General features: G+C 42.9%; 1 protein-coding gene across 6 annotated transcripts in view; it reads right to left on the bottom strand.

Annotated features, from left to right (window-relative positions):
- The window catches only part of LOC126424756 (zinc finger protein 571-like), a 125,856-nt gene that overhangs the window by 36,304 nt on the left and 69,533 nt on the right, over nt 1–20,019 (bottom strand). The window contains exon 6 of one of the 6 annotated variants that reach the window (XR_007576207.1): nt 7,568–7,679. The exons of 3 other annotated variants lie outside the window; for them this stretch is intronic. Coding sequence is in view for 2 of the 3 variants with exons in the window: in XM_050087494.1 (XP_049943451.1) it covers nt 19,421–19,613 (193 nt within the window). In the remaining variant the exon portion in view is untranslated. Of the gene's footprint in view, nt 1–6,731; nt 7,680–19,195; nt 19,614–20,019 lie in introns of those variants that run through there. 2 more of the 6 variants (XM_050087496.1, XM_050087494.1) reach the window with 2 other exon arrangements.

Raw genomic sequence — 20,019 nt, 5'->3', positions numbered from 1 at the left:
CGCAGAAGAGATGGAATCATCTTTACAGATATGGCTTATGAATGTCCACTGAAGAGTACAGATATTGAAAACCAAGCTGGAACTATACGCGCTATCAATATACGCAAGTACACTACTGACCATTAAAATTGCTACACAACGAAGATGATGTGCAACAGACGTGAAATTTAACCGACAGGAAGAAGATGCTGTGATATGCCAATGATTAGCTTTTCAGAGCGTTCACGCCGGTAGCGACACCTACAACGTGCTGACATGAGGAAAGTTTCCAACCGATTTCTCATACACAAACAGCAGTTGACCGGCGTTGCCTGGTGAAACGTTGTTGTGATGCCTCGTGTAAGGAGGAGAAATGCGTACCATCACATTTCCGACTTTGGTAAGGGTCAGATTGTAGCCTATCGCGATTGCGGTTTATCGTATCGCGACATTGCTGCTCGCGTTGATCGAGATCCAATGACTGTTAGCACAATATGGAATCGGTGGGTTCAGCAGGGTAATACGGAACGCCGTGCTGGATCCCAACGGCCTCGTATCACTAGCAGTCGAGATGACAGGCATCTTATCCGCATGGCTGTAACGGATCGTGCAGCCGCGTCTCGATCCCTGAATCAACAGATGGGGACGTTTGCAAGACAACAACCATCTGCACGAACAGTTCGACGACGTTTGCAGCAGCAGGGGCTATCAGGTCGGAGACCATGGCTGCGGTTACCCTTGACGCTGCATCACAGACAGGAGCGCCTGTGATGGTGTACTCAATTAAGAACCTGGGTGCACGAATGGCAAAACGTCATTTTTTCGGATGAATCCAGGTTCTGCTTACAGCATCATGATGGTCGCATCCGTGTTTGGCGACATCACGGTGAACGCACATTCGTTGCGTGCATTCGTCATCGCCATACTGGCATATCATCCGGCGTGATGGTATGGGGTGCCATTGGTTACACGTCTCGGTCACCTCTTGTTCGCATTGACGGCACTTTGAACACTGGACGTTACATTTCAGATGTCTTACGACCCGTAGCTCTTCCCTTCATTCGATCCCTGCGAAACCCTACATTTCAGCAGGATAATGCACGACCGCATGCTGGAGGTCCTGTACGGGCCTTTCTGGATACAGAAAATGTTCGACTGCTGCCCTGGCCAGCACATTCTCCAGATCTCTCATCAATTAAAAACGCCTGGTCAGTGGTGGCCGAGCAACTGGCTTGTCACAATACACCCGTCACTACTCATGATGAACTGTGGTATCGTGTTGAAGCTGCATGGGCAACTGTACCTGTACACGTCATCCAAGCTCTGTTTAACTCAATGCCCAGGCGTATCAAGGCCGTTATTACGGACAGAGGTGGTTGTTCTGGGTACTGATTTTCCAGGATCTATGCACCCAAATTGCGTGCAAATGTAATCACACGTCAGTTCTAGTATGGCGCATTCGTGAGGACGACGGTTCAATCCCGTCTCCGGCCATCCTGATTTAGGTTTTCTGTGATTTCCCTAAATCGTTTCAGGCAAATGCCGGGATGGTTCCTTTGAAAGGGCACGGCCGATTTCCTTCCCAATCCTTCCCTAACCCGAGCTTGGGCTCCGTCTCTAATGACCTCGTTGTCGACGGGACGTTAAACACTAACCACCTACCTACCAGTTCTAGTATGGTATATTTGTCCAATGGATACCCGTTTATCATCTGCATTTCTTCTTGGTGTAGCAATTTTACTGGCCAGTAGTATATTTTGCAACCTATTTTACATTCCCTGGAGGATCTGTTCCGTGGCAGTACGATGGACTCTGATTTTACGACGACTCAACAACACTGAAAAACGTACTTATTCTGTCCACAAAACATTATTAAGAAGTGTAATATAATAACGATGTTGAAAATATGTCAATAAAAGCAACTTTGTAAAATAAAAACTTACCTGCTTGTTCTTAAAAAAAAAAAAAAAAAAAATCTGTAGAGAGTTGTTTCCAGATCGTACTCCACACGTTTACACTCACTTCTTTCCCATAGTTTGCTTTTCAAAGTAGTGTGAGAATAATCTTTTAAAGTTTTATTGAACAATGCAGGCCTTTTTCTACTTCATTTTTGAGCAATTCACTATCGATGCCTTCACCCCTCACAACAGCCATTTTACGAACTTCAGAGTTTCCAACTGCAAACAACTGAGGCGGCAACTACATTGTCGCCCGTGTGCGCGCATGCCAGACGCCGGATACTGGCCTACTGCTGCGCAAACTGACGATGTATTATCCGCGAGCAAGAGGGATGTTACTGTTAGACTTGAGTTCCGAATCAGATTCGGATACTAACGCTGAAGAGGAAGTATTGCTTTATTCATTAATAAATACAAAATTCAAATCCATAAATAAGTATATTTTGTATGAAAGGAAAGCGTGTGGACAATTTCAAACTACGACCATGATGTGAGACACTGATTTCACGAATTACTTCAGAATGACCAGAAAGCAGTTTTATGAAGTACATGGAATAGTAAAGCACGCCATTGACTCAAATGGATGTAATGCACAGGAGCCGATTGCTACTGAACAAAAACTGGCAGTATTTTTGAGGTTAGTGATGAACGCTCACATTAATTTTTTTATGTACAGAATTATAAAATTTTGCACCCTTGTGTCTAGGCACTTTATTTTCAGCCCCCCGACACAGAATCGATGGGTGTTATATAAGTTTGACACCTATGCGTGTGTGTGTGTGTGTGTGTGTGTGTGTGTGTGTGTGTGTGTGTGTGTGTGTGTGTGAGCGGGGAGGAGGCAGGGCATCGTAGCGCCGAAACTAATGGATTGATTTTAATGGAGTTTTTTTGTTTGAAAGTTGGTTTAATGGGGAGTGTTCTTAGCTGTACTTAATGAAAATACGCTCTGCCGTTTTCTAACCAGCCACATAAACTAAAAATGTTTGGCATCAGTAGGCTCTCTAGCTATACGTTGCCAAACCATATGATCTACATCAAGGTACATAGTACCAGATTGTAGAACTCAAACAGTCTAATTAAAAGTCGTCGAAAGCATACGTTTATCTTTCATGGTTGAAATGCAATATTTGTTGTTGTTGTGGTCTTCAGTCCTGAGACTGGTTTGATGCAGCTCTCCATGCTACTCTATCCTGTGCAAGCTTTTTCATCTCCCAGTACCTACTGCAACCTACATCCTTCTGAATCTGCTTAGTGTATTCATCTCTTGGTCTCCCTCTACGATTTTTACCCTCCACGCTGCCCTCCAATACTAAATTGGTGATCCCTTGATGCCTCAGAACATGTCCTACCAACCGATCCCTTCTTCTGGTCAAGTTGTGCCACAAACTTCTCTTCTCCCCAATCCTATTCAATACTTCCTCATTAGTTATGTGATCTACCCATCTAATCTTCAGCATTCTTCTGTAGCACCACATTTCGAAAGCTTCTATTCTCTTCTTGTCCAAACTATTTATCGTCCATGTTTCACTTCCATACATGGCTACACTCCATACGAATACTTTCAGAAATGACTTCCTGACACTTAAATCTATACTGGATGTTAACAAATTTTTCTTCTTCAGAAACGCTTTCCTTGCCATTGCCAGCCTACATTTTATATCCTCTCTACTTCGACCATCATCAGTTATTTTGCTCCCCAAATAGCAAAACTCCTTTACTACTTTAAGTGCCTCATTTCCCAATCTAATTCCCTCAGCATCACCCGACTTAATTAGACTACATTCCATTATCCTTGTTTTGCTTTTGTTGATGTTCATCTTATATCCTCCTTTCAAGACACTGTCCATTCCATTCAACTGCTCTTCCAAGTCCTTTGCTGTCTCCGACAGAATTACAATGTCATCGGCGAACCTCAAAGTTTTTATTTCTTCTCCATGAATTTTAATACCTACTCCGAATTTTTCTTTTGTTTCCTTTACTGCTTGCTCAATATACAGATTGAACAACATCGGGGAGAGGCTACAACCCTGTCTTACTCCCTTCCCAACCACTGCTTCCCTTTCATGTCCCTCGACTCTTATAACTGCCATCTGGTTTCTGTACAAATTGTAAATAGCCTTTCGCTCCCTGTATTTTACCCCTGCCACCTTTAGAATTTGAAAGAGAGTATTCCAGTCAACATTGTCAAAAGCTTTCTCTAAGTCTACAAATGCTAGAAACGTAGGTTTGCCTTTCCTTAATCTTTCTTCTAAGATAAGTCGTAAGGTCAGTATTGCCTCACGTGTTCCAGTGTTTCTACGGAATCCAAACTGATCTTCCCCGAGGTTGGCTTCTACTAGTTTTTCCATTCGTCTGTAAAGAATTCGTGTTAGTATTTTGCAGCTGTGACTTATTAAGCTGATAGTTCGGTAATTTTCACATCTGTCAACACCTGCTTTCTTTGGGATTGGAATTATTATATTCTTCTTGAAATCTGAGGGTATTTCGCCTGTTTCATACATCTTCCTCACCAGATGATAGAGTTTTGTCAGGACTGGCTCTCCCACGGCCGTCAGTAGTTCCAAAGGAATATTGTCTACTCCGGGGGCCTTGTTTCGACTCAGGTCTTTCAGTGCTCTGTCAAACTCTTCACGCAGTATCATATCTCCCATTTCATCTTCATCTACATCCTCTTCCATTTCCATAATATTGTCCTCAAGTACATCGCCCTTGTATAGACCCTCTATATACTCCTTCCACCTTTCTGCTTTCCCTTCTTTGCTTACAACTGGGTTTCCATCTGAGCTCTTGATATTCATACAAGTGGTTCTCTTTTCTCCAAAGGTCTCTCTAATTTTCCTGTAGGCGGTATCTATCTTACCCCTAGTGAGATAGGCCTCTACATCCTTACATTTGTCCTCTAGCCATCCCTCCTTAGCCATTTTGCACTTCCTGTCGATCTCATTTTTGAGACGTTTGTATTCCTTTTTGCCTGTTTCACTTACTGCATTTTTATATTTTCTCCTTTCATCAATTAAATTCAATATTTCTTCTGTTACCCAAGGATTTCTACTAGCCCTCATCTTTTTACCTACTTGATCCTCTGCTGCCTTCACTACTTCATCCCTCAAAGCTACCCATTCTTCTTCTACTGTATTTATTTCCCCCATTCCTGTCAATTGGTCCCTTATGCTCTCCCTGAATCTCTGTACAACCTCTGGTTCTTTTAGTTTATCCAGGTCCCATCTCCTTAAATTCCCACCTTTTTGCAGTTTCTTCAGTTTTAATCTACAGGTCATAACCAATAGATTGTGGTCAGAGTCCACATCTGCCCCTGGAAATGTCTTACAATTTAAAACCTGGTTCCTAAATCTCTGTCTTACCATTATATAATCTATCTGATACCTTTTAGTATCTCCAGGGTTCTTCCATGTATACAACCTTCTTTCATGATTCTTAAACCAAGTGTTAGTTATGATTATGTTGTGCTCTGTGCAAAATTCGACCAGGCGGCTTCCTCTTTCATTTCTGTCCCCCAATCCATATTCACCTACTATGTTTCCTTCACTCCCTTTTCCTACACTCGAATTCCAGTCACCCATGACTATTAAATTTTCGTCTCCCTTCACAATCTGAATAATTTCTTTTATTTCATCATACATTTCTTCAATTTCTTCGTCATCTGCAGAGCTAGTTGGCATATAAACTTGTACTACTGTAGTAGGCGTGGGCTTCGTATCTATCTTGGCCACAATAATGCGTTCACTATGCTGTTTGTAGTAGCTTACCCGCATTCCTATTTTCCTATTCATTATTAAACCTACTCCTGCATTACCCCTATTTGATTTTGTGTTTATAACCCTGTAGTCACCTGACCAGAAGTCTTGTTCATCCTGCCACCGAACTTCACTAATTCCCACTATATCTAACTTCAACCTATCCATTTCCCTTTTTAAATTTTCTAACCTACCTGCCCGATTAAGGGATCTGACATTCCACGCTCCGATCCGTAGAACACCAGTTTTCTTTCTCCTGATAACGACATCCTCTTGAGTAGTCCCCGCCCGGAGATCCGAATGGGGGACTATTTTACCTCCGGAATATTTTACCCAAGAGGACGCCATCATCATGTAATCATACAGTAAAGCTGCATGCCCTCGGGAAAAATTACGGCTGTAGTTTCCCCTTGCTTTCAGCCGTTCGCAGTACCAGCACAGCAAGGCCGTTTTGGTTATTGTTACAAGGCCAGATCAGTCAATCATCCAGACTGTTGCCCTTGCAACTACTGAAAAGGCTGCTGCCCCTCTTCAGGAACCACACGTTTGTCTGGCCTCTCAACAGATACCCCTCCGTTGTGGTTGCACCTACGGTACGGCTATCTGTATCGCTGAGGCGCGCAAGCCTCCCCACCAACGGCAAGGTCCATGGTTCATGGGGGGGGATGCAATATTTAGTAGCTCTTTTTGACCTACAGAATACACCTACGAATCAGAAAAAGAGAAGTGTAAACCTAATCAGTGGTTCTCAAATATTGAAGTATTAAAAATCCTTTTGTTTTTCTTTGCAATTCTACCAAAGCCGATTCGTCGTGGGCACCAGGAAACAACTATTTCGTCAATGAATTGCAACACCCTGTACAGTTTTCACGCAACTTAATGCAATAGACGCTAGGTCTTAAACGAACCTCATCTTGACAAAAAAAAAAAAAAGATTCTGCTAGCTGGAGTGGGTTTTTTAAAATTTTTGACCAAATTTCTTTTGTTAGTGTTTTATTGCAATAATACATGTTCACAAACAAAGAATGTTAATTTACAATTAATGAAAATATGGATCGGTTTAACGAAAACTACTCAGAAAAGAAAACGAACAATACACAAAATGCTGATATAAAAAAAGAATTAAAATCTTAAGCGAATATAATTATGATGGCCCCTTCAGATTTCTTGAAAACGGTGAACAAAGTCAGTGAGATGAGACAAACCGGATTCAGTTGTGTCGACTTTCAAATCTACCACCTGTTGCTGTTCTGGATAGTGAGACGCTGGTCAGAATCTGTCGATATATATATGGCGATGAAGGATGAGAAAAAGATTCTGTATTGTTTGACGCTGAATTATTTTAAGAAGATGAAGGTGTATGGCTCCTTACTTCATTGTTTCTTCTTCCACAAGTGACACAGCCTGGAAAAGTTGACCTCTGATTCTGTGCTCGTAACTTTGAGGCATGTTTTTTGTCAGATACACAGATACGAAAAAACTGTGAAGAGGGTCATCTTTGATATAGTTTGACTCCAATGCTCTTCCTTCTTCTGCCCTTTGTCGTGCTCTGTCCTCACGCTGTTGCATAGATTGTTTTAGCAGAATTACAACGTCTTCCTGTTTTCTTTTTCTTGATTGATTTCTTTGAATAACTGGAGTTGAAGTAGCGGTGTGATGTGTTATGCACTCTGTTCCTAAGCTCCTACCAGATCCTTCATTGCTGTCGTCATTATTATCGTGACTTTGCTCGTTCCCCTCATTGTCGAGTGGGTTGTTATCCTCTAATTCCTTTCTCGCTGATGTTTTAGTTATAACTTGTGAGCTGTGATCGCTGTCATCACTTATATTATTACCACGTGGACCACCTGACATAAAAGGTTCAAGAAATGGCACCTGGTTTTGATATCTCCGTGGCTTGATGTTCTCAGCAGCAGCTCCGCTTTTCATATATTTCAGCGGTCGTCGCAGCCTCTCAGCTTAAGCCACAAAGTTTCCGTCTCTTCCCCTGCAATAATTAACAACGTATAACTCATCAGGAATTAATGTTGTTCCATATAGACAGACAAACTAAAAATAAGCAATATTAACTTAGAGTGTATGGATAAAGACATATTTGCAATGTACTTTTATCGTTCCAAATTAACAATATAATTTCGTTTTGTTTCAGATATTTAGCCTCCGGTGACAGCTACAAAAGTATTGCGTATAACTATCTCTTGGGAGATCGAACTGTATCTAATATTGTAAAAGAAGTAGATATTGCTGTATGGAAAGAAATGCAACCTACTGTGTGGAAACCTACAACACAGACATGGAAATCAGTCGCTTCACGGTTTGAACAGATGGCAATTCCCGCCACACTGCGTTGGTGCAGTCGACGGAAAACATGTTCTTATTAAAAAAACCTCGCAAAAACGGATCATTGTACTTATAAACATACATGCTCCATTGTTTCGATCAGTTGACGCAGATTACAAATTTATCACCGTCGTTGTTGGCGCAATGGGACGATTCAGCGATGGACATGTATTTGCTAGCAGAGTGTTGGCCAAGAAAATGAGGAAAAAACATTACTTCCCACTCCTGAACTAATACCTACAATTGCTAGTTCAATGCCGTATGTGTTTGTGTTATATGAACCTTTCCCATTATCGGAAAATATTATTAGACAATATCCAAGGAGACAGGTTACCGACAATTACGAATATCAGGTCTTCAATGCCAGACTTTCTCGAGCAAGGCAAGCTGTGGAATGTGCTTTCGGTATACTCTCTTCACGTTTCCGTGTGTTCAGGAAACCATTTGAAACCACAGTCGGCACAGTGAAAGATGTTGTGAAAGCAGCCTGCGCTCTGCACAACTATTGACGATCTTCAGTACTAGCCGCACATGATTTAAACGACATCGAACGGTTACCATCAACTTAGTTACTTCGTGAGCAAGGGAACAGGCGGAGGACTTCATCAGCTGCCTTCAAGGCGAGGAAAAATTTCACTGAATATTTCAACACTTGCACAGCAGCACATGAGTCAGTGGTAATTATTGACAATATAACAACTTCCAATTATTGTACCATTATTGTGCTCCACAGGTTATGTGCTCAAGCAAAATACACGTTAGTGATATGTATTAACTAAAAAACAGTGAAATAAATATTGCAGTACTTACCGTCTTTCGAACTCAAATCCTTTGCTATATCACTCCAAAACCGGTTCTTGAGTTTGACCTTCATGTAGTCTGCGTGTTTCGTGTTCCCTCACTGCCTCTATTAATTTTTCTTCTGCCACTGTGAGAAGTAAACTATTCATCCACTGCACAACGCCCACTGCACAGCAGAACAGCCTGTGTACTGTCAGTAGCTGTGAATAATGCACGCGACAGGAATGCAGAATCTAGCTAGGTGATGCCTTATGGAAGAGTTCACGTCGTTCGAAACACACTGTCATAAATGTTGTCTGTCGTTGTCTGCAATACTTTTCAATAAATTAAATATACCAAATCGCCACATTTTTTCAAAGATACTCATACTTTCGGAATAATACCGACCACATATTCATTTGTGTATCCTGTTACACAATTAGCTTATTAATGCTGATACTGTGTATGCTACCATTTAGATGTTTTTCTCGTCATGACGAGCCAAGTAAAACATTGTCATTCGTGAAGGTTTCTCGACTGTTTCTAGCTTGCAGTGGAAATGTGATTTTCACATGGATGTAGTACAGTGTGTCGTTATTACATTTTACATCTACATCCAAGTAATGACAGTGAGACTTCTATACTTCATGTCTTGGACGCTTTTTTACCAGGAGCACAAAGGGGTCACACCTGGGAGATTATTCATTTCCGAATTTTTGTAACAGATCGTACAGATACGCTAGCTTACTAGGCAGCGAGAATATAATCTTGCTTTACTTTCCTGCCTTGATGCTCAATCACATGACTTTATAATATTCCTTGCTTCCTTATTCACTACCCTCTGTCCCTTCTTGCGATCTGAAAACATCGCGGAGGCATATGGTGCAATTCCAGCGGCCAATGGCTCAATCAGATACTGAAGTATACATTTTTCTTAACAGAAGAAAACCAAAACAAAACTATGCAGATATAAATAACAGAAAAGTATAACGTGCTAACGAAGAAAGCTGGAGCGTTTAAATGGCGAAAAACGAAACACTACCCAAAGGCAATAAAATTCAGTACACAGTAAGGCAAAATTTATCGTATTGGCAATACTACCACTGCTGATATGCGCCGTTCCGATGTGAACATATGGCCAGGCTACTTTTAGGCTCCCCGCCTAAAATTTCCCACGGTGCTAGCGAGGCACGCGCGACGCGAGAAACTGTGCCTCAACCATAACGCCGCGCGTGTCGCGTCGCGTCGCAATTTGCGCGGTCCCATTTGAACCTGTCATGTTACAAAAACGCGCGCTGCGTTACGTCGCGCCACACGCGCTATACGCGTCTCAGTTTGCGCCTAGCCTCAGATTGTGCTTAGCCTCTGTGGAAAAGACACACAGTCTCCCGTCTGCGCCCGCCCTTAGGTTTAACTTTCGCCGAACAAACGGCATGCAGCTGATATGGTCTGAATTTCGCCCGACGTCGGTGTTAACGTCAGACGCGGTCGACATCGATGAAGCTGCTCTCACATTTTCAGCATTGTTTGAAATGATCGCTCGAACTGCGCGGCTTCCTTCAACGCCACCTAGGAACAAAGCCTACACGCGAGCCGGTCATTGTCGCCGAGCGGTTCTAGGCGCTACAGTCTGGAACCGCGAGACCGCTACGGTCGCAGGTTAGGATCCTACCTCGGGCATGGATGTGTGTGATGTCCTTAGGTTAGTTAGGTTGAAGTAGTTCTGAGTTCTAGGGGACTGATGACCTCAGAAGTCAAGTCCCATAGTGCTCAGAGCCATTTGAACCTACTACGGGCGAGAGCTGAGTACGATTTGTTCCTAGGTGGCGTTGCGTCCTTAGTCGGCGGAATACCGTTTGCCGCCTGCGCCATTACTGTTTCCGTAACTATCCCGCGCAGTGCAAAGTTTAGCTCGCGGATCTCAACGCATCCTTATAGTGATGATGATGATGATGATGATGATGTCCCATACTCCGTGACGGAGCGTAGGGGAACGATGCGGGAGACCGGCACCGCCGTACTAGGCAAGGTCCTAGTGGAGGTGGTTTGCCGTTGCCTTCCTCCGACCGTAATGGCGATGAGTGATGATGATGGAGACACAACAACACCCAGTCATCTCGAGGCAGGAAAAATCCTTGACCCCGCCGGGAATCGAACCCGGGACCCCGGGCTCGGGAAGCGAGAACGTTACCGCGAGACCACGAGCAGCGGACATCCTTATAGTGACGACTATAATTATAGACTTTGCGAGGAAGACTTGTCTGCAGTATGAAGCACTTCCTGATTAGTGACAAACATCAAGATAGCATCGGTCCATCAACTGGCGTTGGGGAGGGAGATAGTCCAAAGGCGAAAACGAGGTATGATGAGAACTGTTTATTGCTAGGCTTCACAAAAACTAGGATCTATGGTGAAGGACGTGCGCAGTATGTAGTTTGTTTAACGATTTTAGCTGTTGATGCCATGAAACCTAACAAGTTAAAGAGGCATCTTGAGACCAAACATCCTAAATTAACGGGAAAACCAAAAGATTTTTTTTGTCAGAAAACTATTTTACTATGTACCCCGAAGAACTTAGCTAGAACGACGAATGTGACGTCTAAGGCCCTTTTAGCCTCTTACCAGATTTCTCATAGAATTGCTAAATGCAAGAAACCACACACGGTTACAAAAACTCAAGTTTTACCACCAGCGATTGATATAGTATCAACAATGTTTGGGGAATTATTTGCTCAACAGCTGAAAAGTATTCCTGTCTCTAATGACACAGTGCGTAGAAGAATTTTAGACATTTATAACGATTTATTCGAACAGTTAATCAATAAATTGCGCAACAAATATTTTCCACTTTAAGAGGACGAAGCAACTGACATTCATAAAGATGCTCATTTGATTGCTTATGTTAGTTTCGTTGATGAATTTAACATTCGAGAGGAACGTGTTTTCTGTGAGCCGATACAGAAAACAGCTACAGGTGAACGCCATTTTGACATGCTCAATACTTTTTTAATTCATAAACGGTACATTATGGAATAAGTGCATTGGAGTATGCACAGAGCGAGCTCCGTTATGTCTGGAATTCATGATGGATTACCAAGTTTATTTTTTTTAAGTGATTCAATATAATGATCCTGTCCCAACGTAATGAGCATATATGATTAATTTAAATCGCCTGCACTGTTACAGTTACATAATTGACTGTAGATAGGAGGGCCTATTAGAGGTTCCACTGTTCGTGTTATTTCAAGGTTGCAAATGTTACTCTGAAACGTTCTCTTTTCTACTACATTATTTCCCCACTTTTTCGGTATTGATGCTGATCTTCCGAAATATTTGTCTTTGTCATCGCAGGAAGTTGTATGTCTTCTTATAAGACTAGATGCCCTTGACAATCACTGTAAGTAGTTGTTCTCGAGGGTTTTTAAAGTCATTTTGAATTATACCGTGACTGACAGATCTTAAAGGATTTAGAGTTTTGCTGATTGCCTGACTAGGGACTCGGTTATTTGCTACACTTAACGAAGAAGTCATCATCATCATCATTTAAGACTGATTATGCCCTTCAGCGTTCAGTCTGGAGCACAGTCCCCCTTATAAAATTCCTCCATGATCCCCTATTCAGTGCTAACATTGGTGCCTCTTCTGATATTAAGCCTATTACTTCAAAATCATTCTTAACCGAATCCAGATACCTTCTCCCTGGTCTACCCCGACTCCTCCTACCCTCTACTGCTGAACCCATGAGTCTCTTGGGTAACCTTGCTTCCCCCATGCGTGTAACATGACCCCACCATATAAGCCTGTTAGCCCTGACTGCTACATCTATAGAGTTCATTCCCAGTTTTTCTTTGATTTTCTGATTGTGGACACCCTCCTGCCATTGTTCCCATCTACTAGTACCTGCAATCATCCTAGCTACTTTCATATCCGTAACCTCAACCTTACTAATAACGTAACCTGAATCCACCCAGCTTTCGCTCCCATACAACAAAATTGGTCGAAAGATTGAACGGTGCACAGATAACTTAGTCTCGGTACTGACTTCCTTCTTGGAGAAGAGAGTAGATCGTAGCTGAGCGCTCACTGCATTGGCTTTGCTACACCTCTCTTCCAGTTCTTTCACTATGTTGCCATCCTGTGAGAATATGCATCCTAAGTACTTGAAACCGTCCACCTGTTCTAACTTTGTTCCTCCTATCTGGCACTCAATCCGTCTATATATTGCTTTCCCACTGACATTACTTTCGTTTTGGAGATGCTAATCTTCATACCATAGTCCTTACATTTCTGATCTAGCTCTGAAATATTACTTTGCAAACTTTTAATCGAATCTGCCATCACAACTAAGTCATCCGCATATGCGAGACTGCTTATTTTGTGTTCACATATCTTAATCTCACCCAGCCAGTCTATTGTTTTCAACATATGAGCCATAAATAATATGAACAACTGTGGAGACAGGTTGCAGCCTTGTCTTACCCCCGAAACTACTCTGAACTATGAACTCAATTTACCGTCAACTCTAACTGCTGTCTGACTATCTATGTAAAGACCTTTAATTGCTTCCAAAAGTTTGCCTCTTATTCCATAATCTCGTACAACCAACAATAACTTCCTCCTAGGAACCCGGTCATATGCCTTTTCTAGATTTATAAAGCATAGATACAATTCCCTGTTCCACTCGTAACACTTCTCCATTATTTGCCGTAAGCTAAAGATCTGGTCCTGACAACCTCTAAGAAGCCTAAACCCACATCTGGCCTCAACTAATACTCGCACTTTCCTTTCAACAATACCTGAGAAGATTTTACTCACAACGCTGATTAAAGAGATACCTCTGTAGTTGTTACAATCTTTTCTGTTTCCATGTTTAAAGATTGGTGTGATTACTGCTTTTGTCCAGTCTGATGGAACCTGTCCCGACTCCCAGGCCATTTCAATTATCCGGTGTAGCTATTTACGACCTGACATTCCACTGTATTTGATGAGTTCCAACTTAATTTCATCCACCCTAGCCGCTTTATTGCACTGCAATCTATTGACCATTTTCTCCACTTCCTCAAATGTGATCCTATTTCCATCACCATTCCTATGCCATTGTACATCGAATTCTGAAACATTACTGATCGTATTTTGACCTACACTGAGCAACTCTTCAAAGTATTCCCTCCATCTGCCCAAGGCATCAACAGGATTCACCGGCAGTTTTCCTGACCTATCCAAAATACTTGTCATTTCCTTCTTACCTCCCTTTCGAAGACTGCTAATTACAATCCAGAATGGTTTTCCAGCAGCTTGAGCCAGAGTCTCCAACCTGTTTCCAAAGTCTTCCCAAGATTTCTTCTTGGATGCTGCAATTATCTGTTTGGCTTTCTTTGTTTCTTCAACATAACTTTCTCTGTCTACCTGAGTTCTAGTATGTAGCCATTTTTGATACGCCTTCTTTTTCCTTTTACAGGCTGCCTTGACTGTGTCATTCCACCAAGCTGTTTGCTTCATCCTCCATTTACACACTACTGTTCCAAGACATTCTTTAGCCACGAAGAAGTGCACAATGAAAAACGAAACGTTCTTTTTGTGGGTCCCACCACATACAGTTTCCGTCGGAGACGCTGAAGACAGGTGTTAACTTAAACAAGGCACCTCTGCTGGTGCGATGGCTCCAGTGACACACTTGTACCAGGTAAGTACGAGGTTACTGGCTCCCACTCGCGCGAACTCAGCAGTTTTCTTTGCCTTAGAATGCTGAGCAGGAGGTCCTCACTCCAGCAACAGAGAAGTAACAACAATAGCCCTGCGCCCACCAAATGCCGTACGACGACGACTGTTAACAATATTTATACCAAAAAAGTTAAAGGACGTTCCCTTGCAGTGACACACTTCCGGCAGTTTCGTGATGATTACGGAACTCCGTGATTCAGTACTGGCCGCTTGGCACCAACCCTGGAGAAGCTGCAGAACACAGACCCTCCCTAGTCCAGTGCTCATTAAACTGCGGTCCGTGAGCTGTATGCGCCACGCAGTGATCACCCGTATTTCATAATATGTCCGCATTGTTATTAAAATAGCATTGATCGCTTTTTCCATTTTCTATAATAACACCATATTCCAAAGCAATACAAATTTTACGATTAAAAATTACTCGTTCTTTAAATTACGTTTATTAAAAAAAAAAAAAAGAAAAACTTTAGCACTACTACTATGGCTAAGGCCGGTATTACACTATCGTATTTCTTACACAAAGAAATATGATCAAATATTCGTGGTATTTCTTCGACAAAGATCTCTGACGTGGCGCTAAAAAGGGCTATTACACTGTCGTCATGTTTTTCATCAAATTTCAGGATGGCGGACAGCAACTCGTTATGCGCTGCATTTGCTAGTACCACAATTGCACTGTGTGCGTACTTGGAAGAAAAGCGGCGGATGAAGTCATAGGAATTACATCGAGATAGTAAAAGCATTCAGCAAAATTTGTTACGAGAGCTGCTAGTGGATGACATCAAGTCTTGTATATAAATTAATTACGAATAGATGAAGGTGTATTTCAGTATTTGCTCAGTAAAGTGGCTTCTCATATTACAAAACAGAATACTCTCTTGAGAAATGCTATATGTGCAGAAGCCAGACAAACTGTGAACTGGGATTTCTTGATACAGGACAGAGCTACTCTAGTTTACAACACAGCACTGGAATAACACACTAACCAAAATTACTCCAGAAACGCGTGAAGCGATTTATAAAGCACTGAAGGGGGAATATGGGAAGGTAAATACATGTTTAGTACACTATATGGGCAACAAAAACTATTTTTATTTTTGAATAATTTAATTAATGGAATTAGTGTTCCAACAACTGCGAAATTAAAAAAAAAAGGTACAAAACAGATGACGCGCTTTTTAACTTGTGATACACAGAGTTAAAAAATAAACAAAGTAGAATGCAAAGCTAAGAAAGAATTTTTTTAGTTTATAGTGTGACCACATTCTCTATTCCGGATTGCTGAAAAGCAGGGTGGATGGCTGTTGCTGTGATTCTGCACATGAAGTCGGTTGCAACATATTCCACTTGCCCATCAACAAATAATTAATAGCATGCACTGTGCCTCTTGCTCACCCCACACCCTAGTCGAAGCAAGTTTATTAAAAAAAAAAAAAAAAAGTCGAAGGAACACACCAACTTTGTAGCCATGTTTACAAACACACTACAGAGAGATCAAACAGCTGTCGCGACGCCAGCGCTCCAAGCGGCTACATTTCACATTGCAGTGAACAGAAGACGAACGACTTTTATGATCAAATCTACGGCGAGGACCTAGATTTGATCATATTTATTTGACGACAGGCGAGATTTGACAAAGTTCCCTATCACACTGTCATATTTCTTTGACATAAATATTTGCCATATCAGCTTTGACAAAGAAATAAGATAGTGTGAAACCGGTCTAACTGATCTTTTGGCTTTTTACCCGGTTATTAGCACAAAAAAATCTGTTATAACCGAGACAAACAAATACCGAAAAGTACCGGTTATTCACAAGTAAAATGCCGGTATCGGTTATTCCCATGCCTACAACTTATCGCGCCCTTGCTGTAGCTACTCTATCGGGAGCTCATAATAATTCATGTAGATCACCAATCAATAGTAAGATCGGTAAGTATGCAGCCCGAGGTGCCACCCCACTATGTCAGATTTCGGTCTTGAGCAAAAAAGTACGACGCTCGCTGTCCTAGCCCGTTTTCTCGAACACAGTCCTCTTGGCAAAATGTTCGATATCCGACCAGTGATGGAGTACGCTGCATTTTCACGTCTCGCCTCTCCGCAGTAAACACTGACAGTACTGTATCTCTCGCAGGACTTGATATTTTATTTGTGTAGTCCCTCTACACCACATATGCACTGTTTATATTGTAACAAAGAAAAAAAATTACGAAACTACTGAACTTATGTTTGTTCCTTGGAATTTCCCTTTCTCCAATCATTTCCCCAATTAGAAAAGTACAATACACCCGTCCCTGTCATAAAACACACAGCCACATCAATTTTCAGCGTTAGACTTGCACCAGGTCTTCCGGTCTCAACAGCAGTCCCAAGTTTCCACATTGTGCAAAACTACGATGGACGGCAAGGCGGAATGCTACAATTAGACAGATAACCGTAAACAAGCGAGTCAAAGAAGTGCTCACTCACGGAGCGAAGTAGACAATGTCTCTATCGCATTAGTCAGTTACAAACTGTTGTCACTGGCAATTCGCAATTTTTCACAAACACAACTTTCATTTATGTAAGTTTAACAACAAAAGAAAAGCAACAATAACGATGACAGTAAAAGTCTCCAATTTGAGACAAAGAAAAGTTAACTTCTAATTTTCCACAAAGTTTCGTGGTAACACACACACACACACACACACACACACACACACAAACACAAACACACAGTAAAAGCCCTGTTCAGAGACGAAGACGTAATTTTCAGCGGTCGAAGTCCACGAGGTCGGCGTCCGGAGTGAACTGAACTCAGGGGCTGATTCTAGCTCCTAAATAGCTGTCTCCAGCCAATCAGGTTTTGGCGTAGTGATACTTCCTGCAAGGCAGTGGCTCGAACTCCCCCTGCAGGAATTAGTGCTCGGAATGTCTGTTTCCATTATCTTGTACGTAAATAGCCGGTGCTTACCATGGTGCTTTTGGTACGCCCCGGACATAGACAACCCCGTTCTCTGTGGTGTAATATGGGTTGCCGGCACTCAGGGGCTATGCTGGCTCCGGCATAACACAAACCTTTTTCAGTCGATTCTGGTCACACAGTTGAGCGTTGGTTCAGTTGCCAGGAGTGTGGTCGCGTTGGCAGTGTCTCTGCTTCTTGTGCTAGGTGTAAAGCCAAGAAACCACAAAACAGACTCAGTGCATAGAATTATACACTACTGGCCATTAAAATTGCTACACCACGAAGATGACGTGCTCTAGACGCGACATTTAATCGACAGGAAAAACATGCTGTGATACGTAAAATGATTAGCATTTCAGAGCATTCACACAAGGTTGGCGCCGGTGGCGACACCTACAACGTGCTGACACGAGGAAAGTTTCCAACCGATTTCTCATACACAAACAGCAGTTGACCGGCGTTGCCTGGTGAAACGTTGTGATGCCTCGTGTAAGGAGGAGAAATGCGTACCATCACGTTTCTGACTTTGGTACAGGTCGGATTGTAGCCTATCGCGATTGCGGTTTATCGTATCGCGACATTGCTGCTCGCGTTCTTCGAGATCCAATGATTGTTAGCAAAATATGGAATCGGTGGGTTCAGGAGGGAAATACAGAATGCCGTGCTGGATCCCAATGACCTCGTGTCACTAGCAGTCGAGATGACAGGCATCTTATCCGCATGGGTGTAACGGATCGTGCAGCTACGTCTCGATCCCTGAGTCAGCAGATGGGGACGTTTGCTAGGCAACAACCATCTGCACGAACAGTTCGACGATGTTTGCAGCAACATGGACTATCAGCTCGGAGACCACAGCTGCGGTTACCCTTGACGCTGTATCACAGACAGGAGCGCCTGCGATGGTGTACTCAACGACGAACCTGGGTGCACAAATGGCAAAACGTCATTTTTTTGGATGAATCCAGGTTCTGTTTACACCATCATGATGATCGCATCTGTGTTTGGCGACATAGCGGTGAACGCACATTGGAAGCGTGTATTCGTCATCGCCATACTGGCGTATCACCCGGCGTGATGGTATGGGGTGCCATTGGTTACACGTCTCGGTCACCTCTTGTTCGCATTGACGGCACTTTGAACACTGGACGTTTCATTTCAGATGTCTTACGACCCGAGGCGCTACCCTTCATTCGAGCCTGCGAAACCCTACATTTCAGCAAGATAATGCACGACCGCATGTTGCAGGTCCTGTACGGGCCTTTCTGGATACAGAAAATGTTCGACTGCTGGCCTGGCCAGTACATTCTCCAGATCTCTCACCAACTGAAAACGTCTGGTCAATGGTGGCTGAGCAACTGGCTCGTCACAATACGCCAGTCACTACTCTTGATGAACTGTGGTATCGTGTTGAAGCTGCATGGGCAGCTGTACCTGTACAGGTCATCCAAGCTCTGTTTAACTCAATGCCCAGGCGTATCAAGGCCGTTATTATGGCCAGAGGTGGTTGTCCTGGGTACTGATTTCTCAGGATCTATGCACCCAAACTGCGTGAAAATGTAATAACATGACAGTTATAGTATAATATATTTGTCCAATGAATACCCGTTTATCATCTGCATTTCTCCTTGGTGTAGCAGTTTAAACAGCCAGTAGTGTAACGGGCAACAGACGAAAATTGGGCGTGAATAAGTAATGCAGAACTTTTTTTGTGATAGCAGGTTGGTTTTATTCACGAACCTAATACATCACATTGTTCTCCACTCTTTTGGTTACATAACCCCATTTTTCAGTATAATCTCTGTTCAATGCGATGGCCTTGTGCCTTACTGGGAAGGCCTGTACGCCCGCGTGGTACCTCTCCACTGGTCGACGTCGGAACCAACGTCTTGCTACATCAGTAACTCCCCCGTCACTCACTCACTGCTTTCCTTGGAGTGCATCCTTCATTCGGCCAAACAGATGGAAGTCGGAAGATGCGACATCCCGGCTGTAGTGTCGAGAAGGAGAACATCCAATGAAGTTCTGTGAGCTCCCCTCAGGTGCGCAGACTTGTGTGAGGTCTTGCGATGTCGGGGAGAAGGCGAAGTTCGTTTGTATTTTTGTGGCGACGAACACGCTGAAGCCGTTTCTTGTTTCCTACAGGAAGCAAAATACACTTCAGAGTTGATCGTTGCACCATGAGGAAGGACATCAAACATAATAACCCCTTCAGAGTCCCAGAAGACCGTCGCCATGTCTTTACCGGCTGAGGGTGGGGTAGTGTTGCGCCACTCCATAAAATGTCGTCTTATTTCCGGTTCTAAGTAATGAACCAATGTTTCGTCGTCTCTGACGGCGCTGGATAAAAAATTGTCACCATCGGCCTCTTAACGCGCAAGTAATTCTGCAGAGATGATCCATTGTTGCTCTTTATGGTCTTCTATTACGGCGAGAAACCCACCTGGTGGACGAGTTTGTCAGCACTACCTACAGAGCAGCGAGGTGTTTGATTGTGACGCATCGATCACCTCGAATGAGAGTGTCCGCACGTTCCAACATTGCA

The sequence above is a fragment of the Schistocerca serialis genome, chromosome 10 (assembly GCF_023864345.2).
Source record: "Schistocerca serialis cubense isolate TAMUIC-IGC-003099 chromosome 10, iqSchSeri2.2, whole genome shotgun sequence".
NCBI lineage: Eukaryota > Metazoa > Arthropoda > Insecta > Orthoptera > Acrididae > Schistocerca > Schistocerca serialis.
Note: the sequence above shows the minus strand (reverse complement) of the source record. Positions and strands in the feature narration are given on the sequence as shown.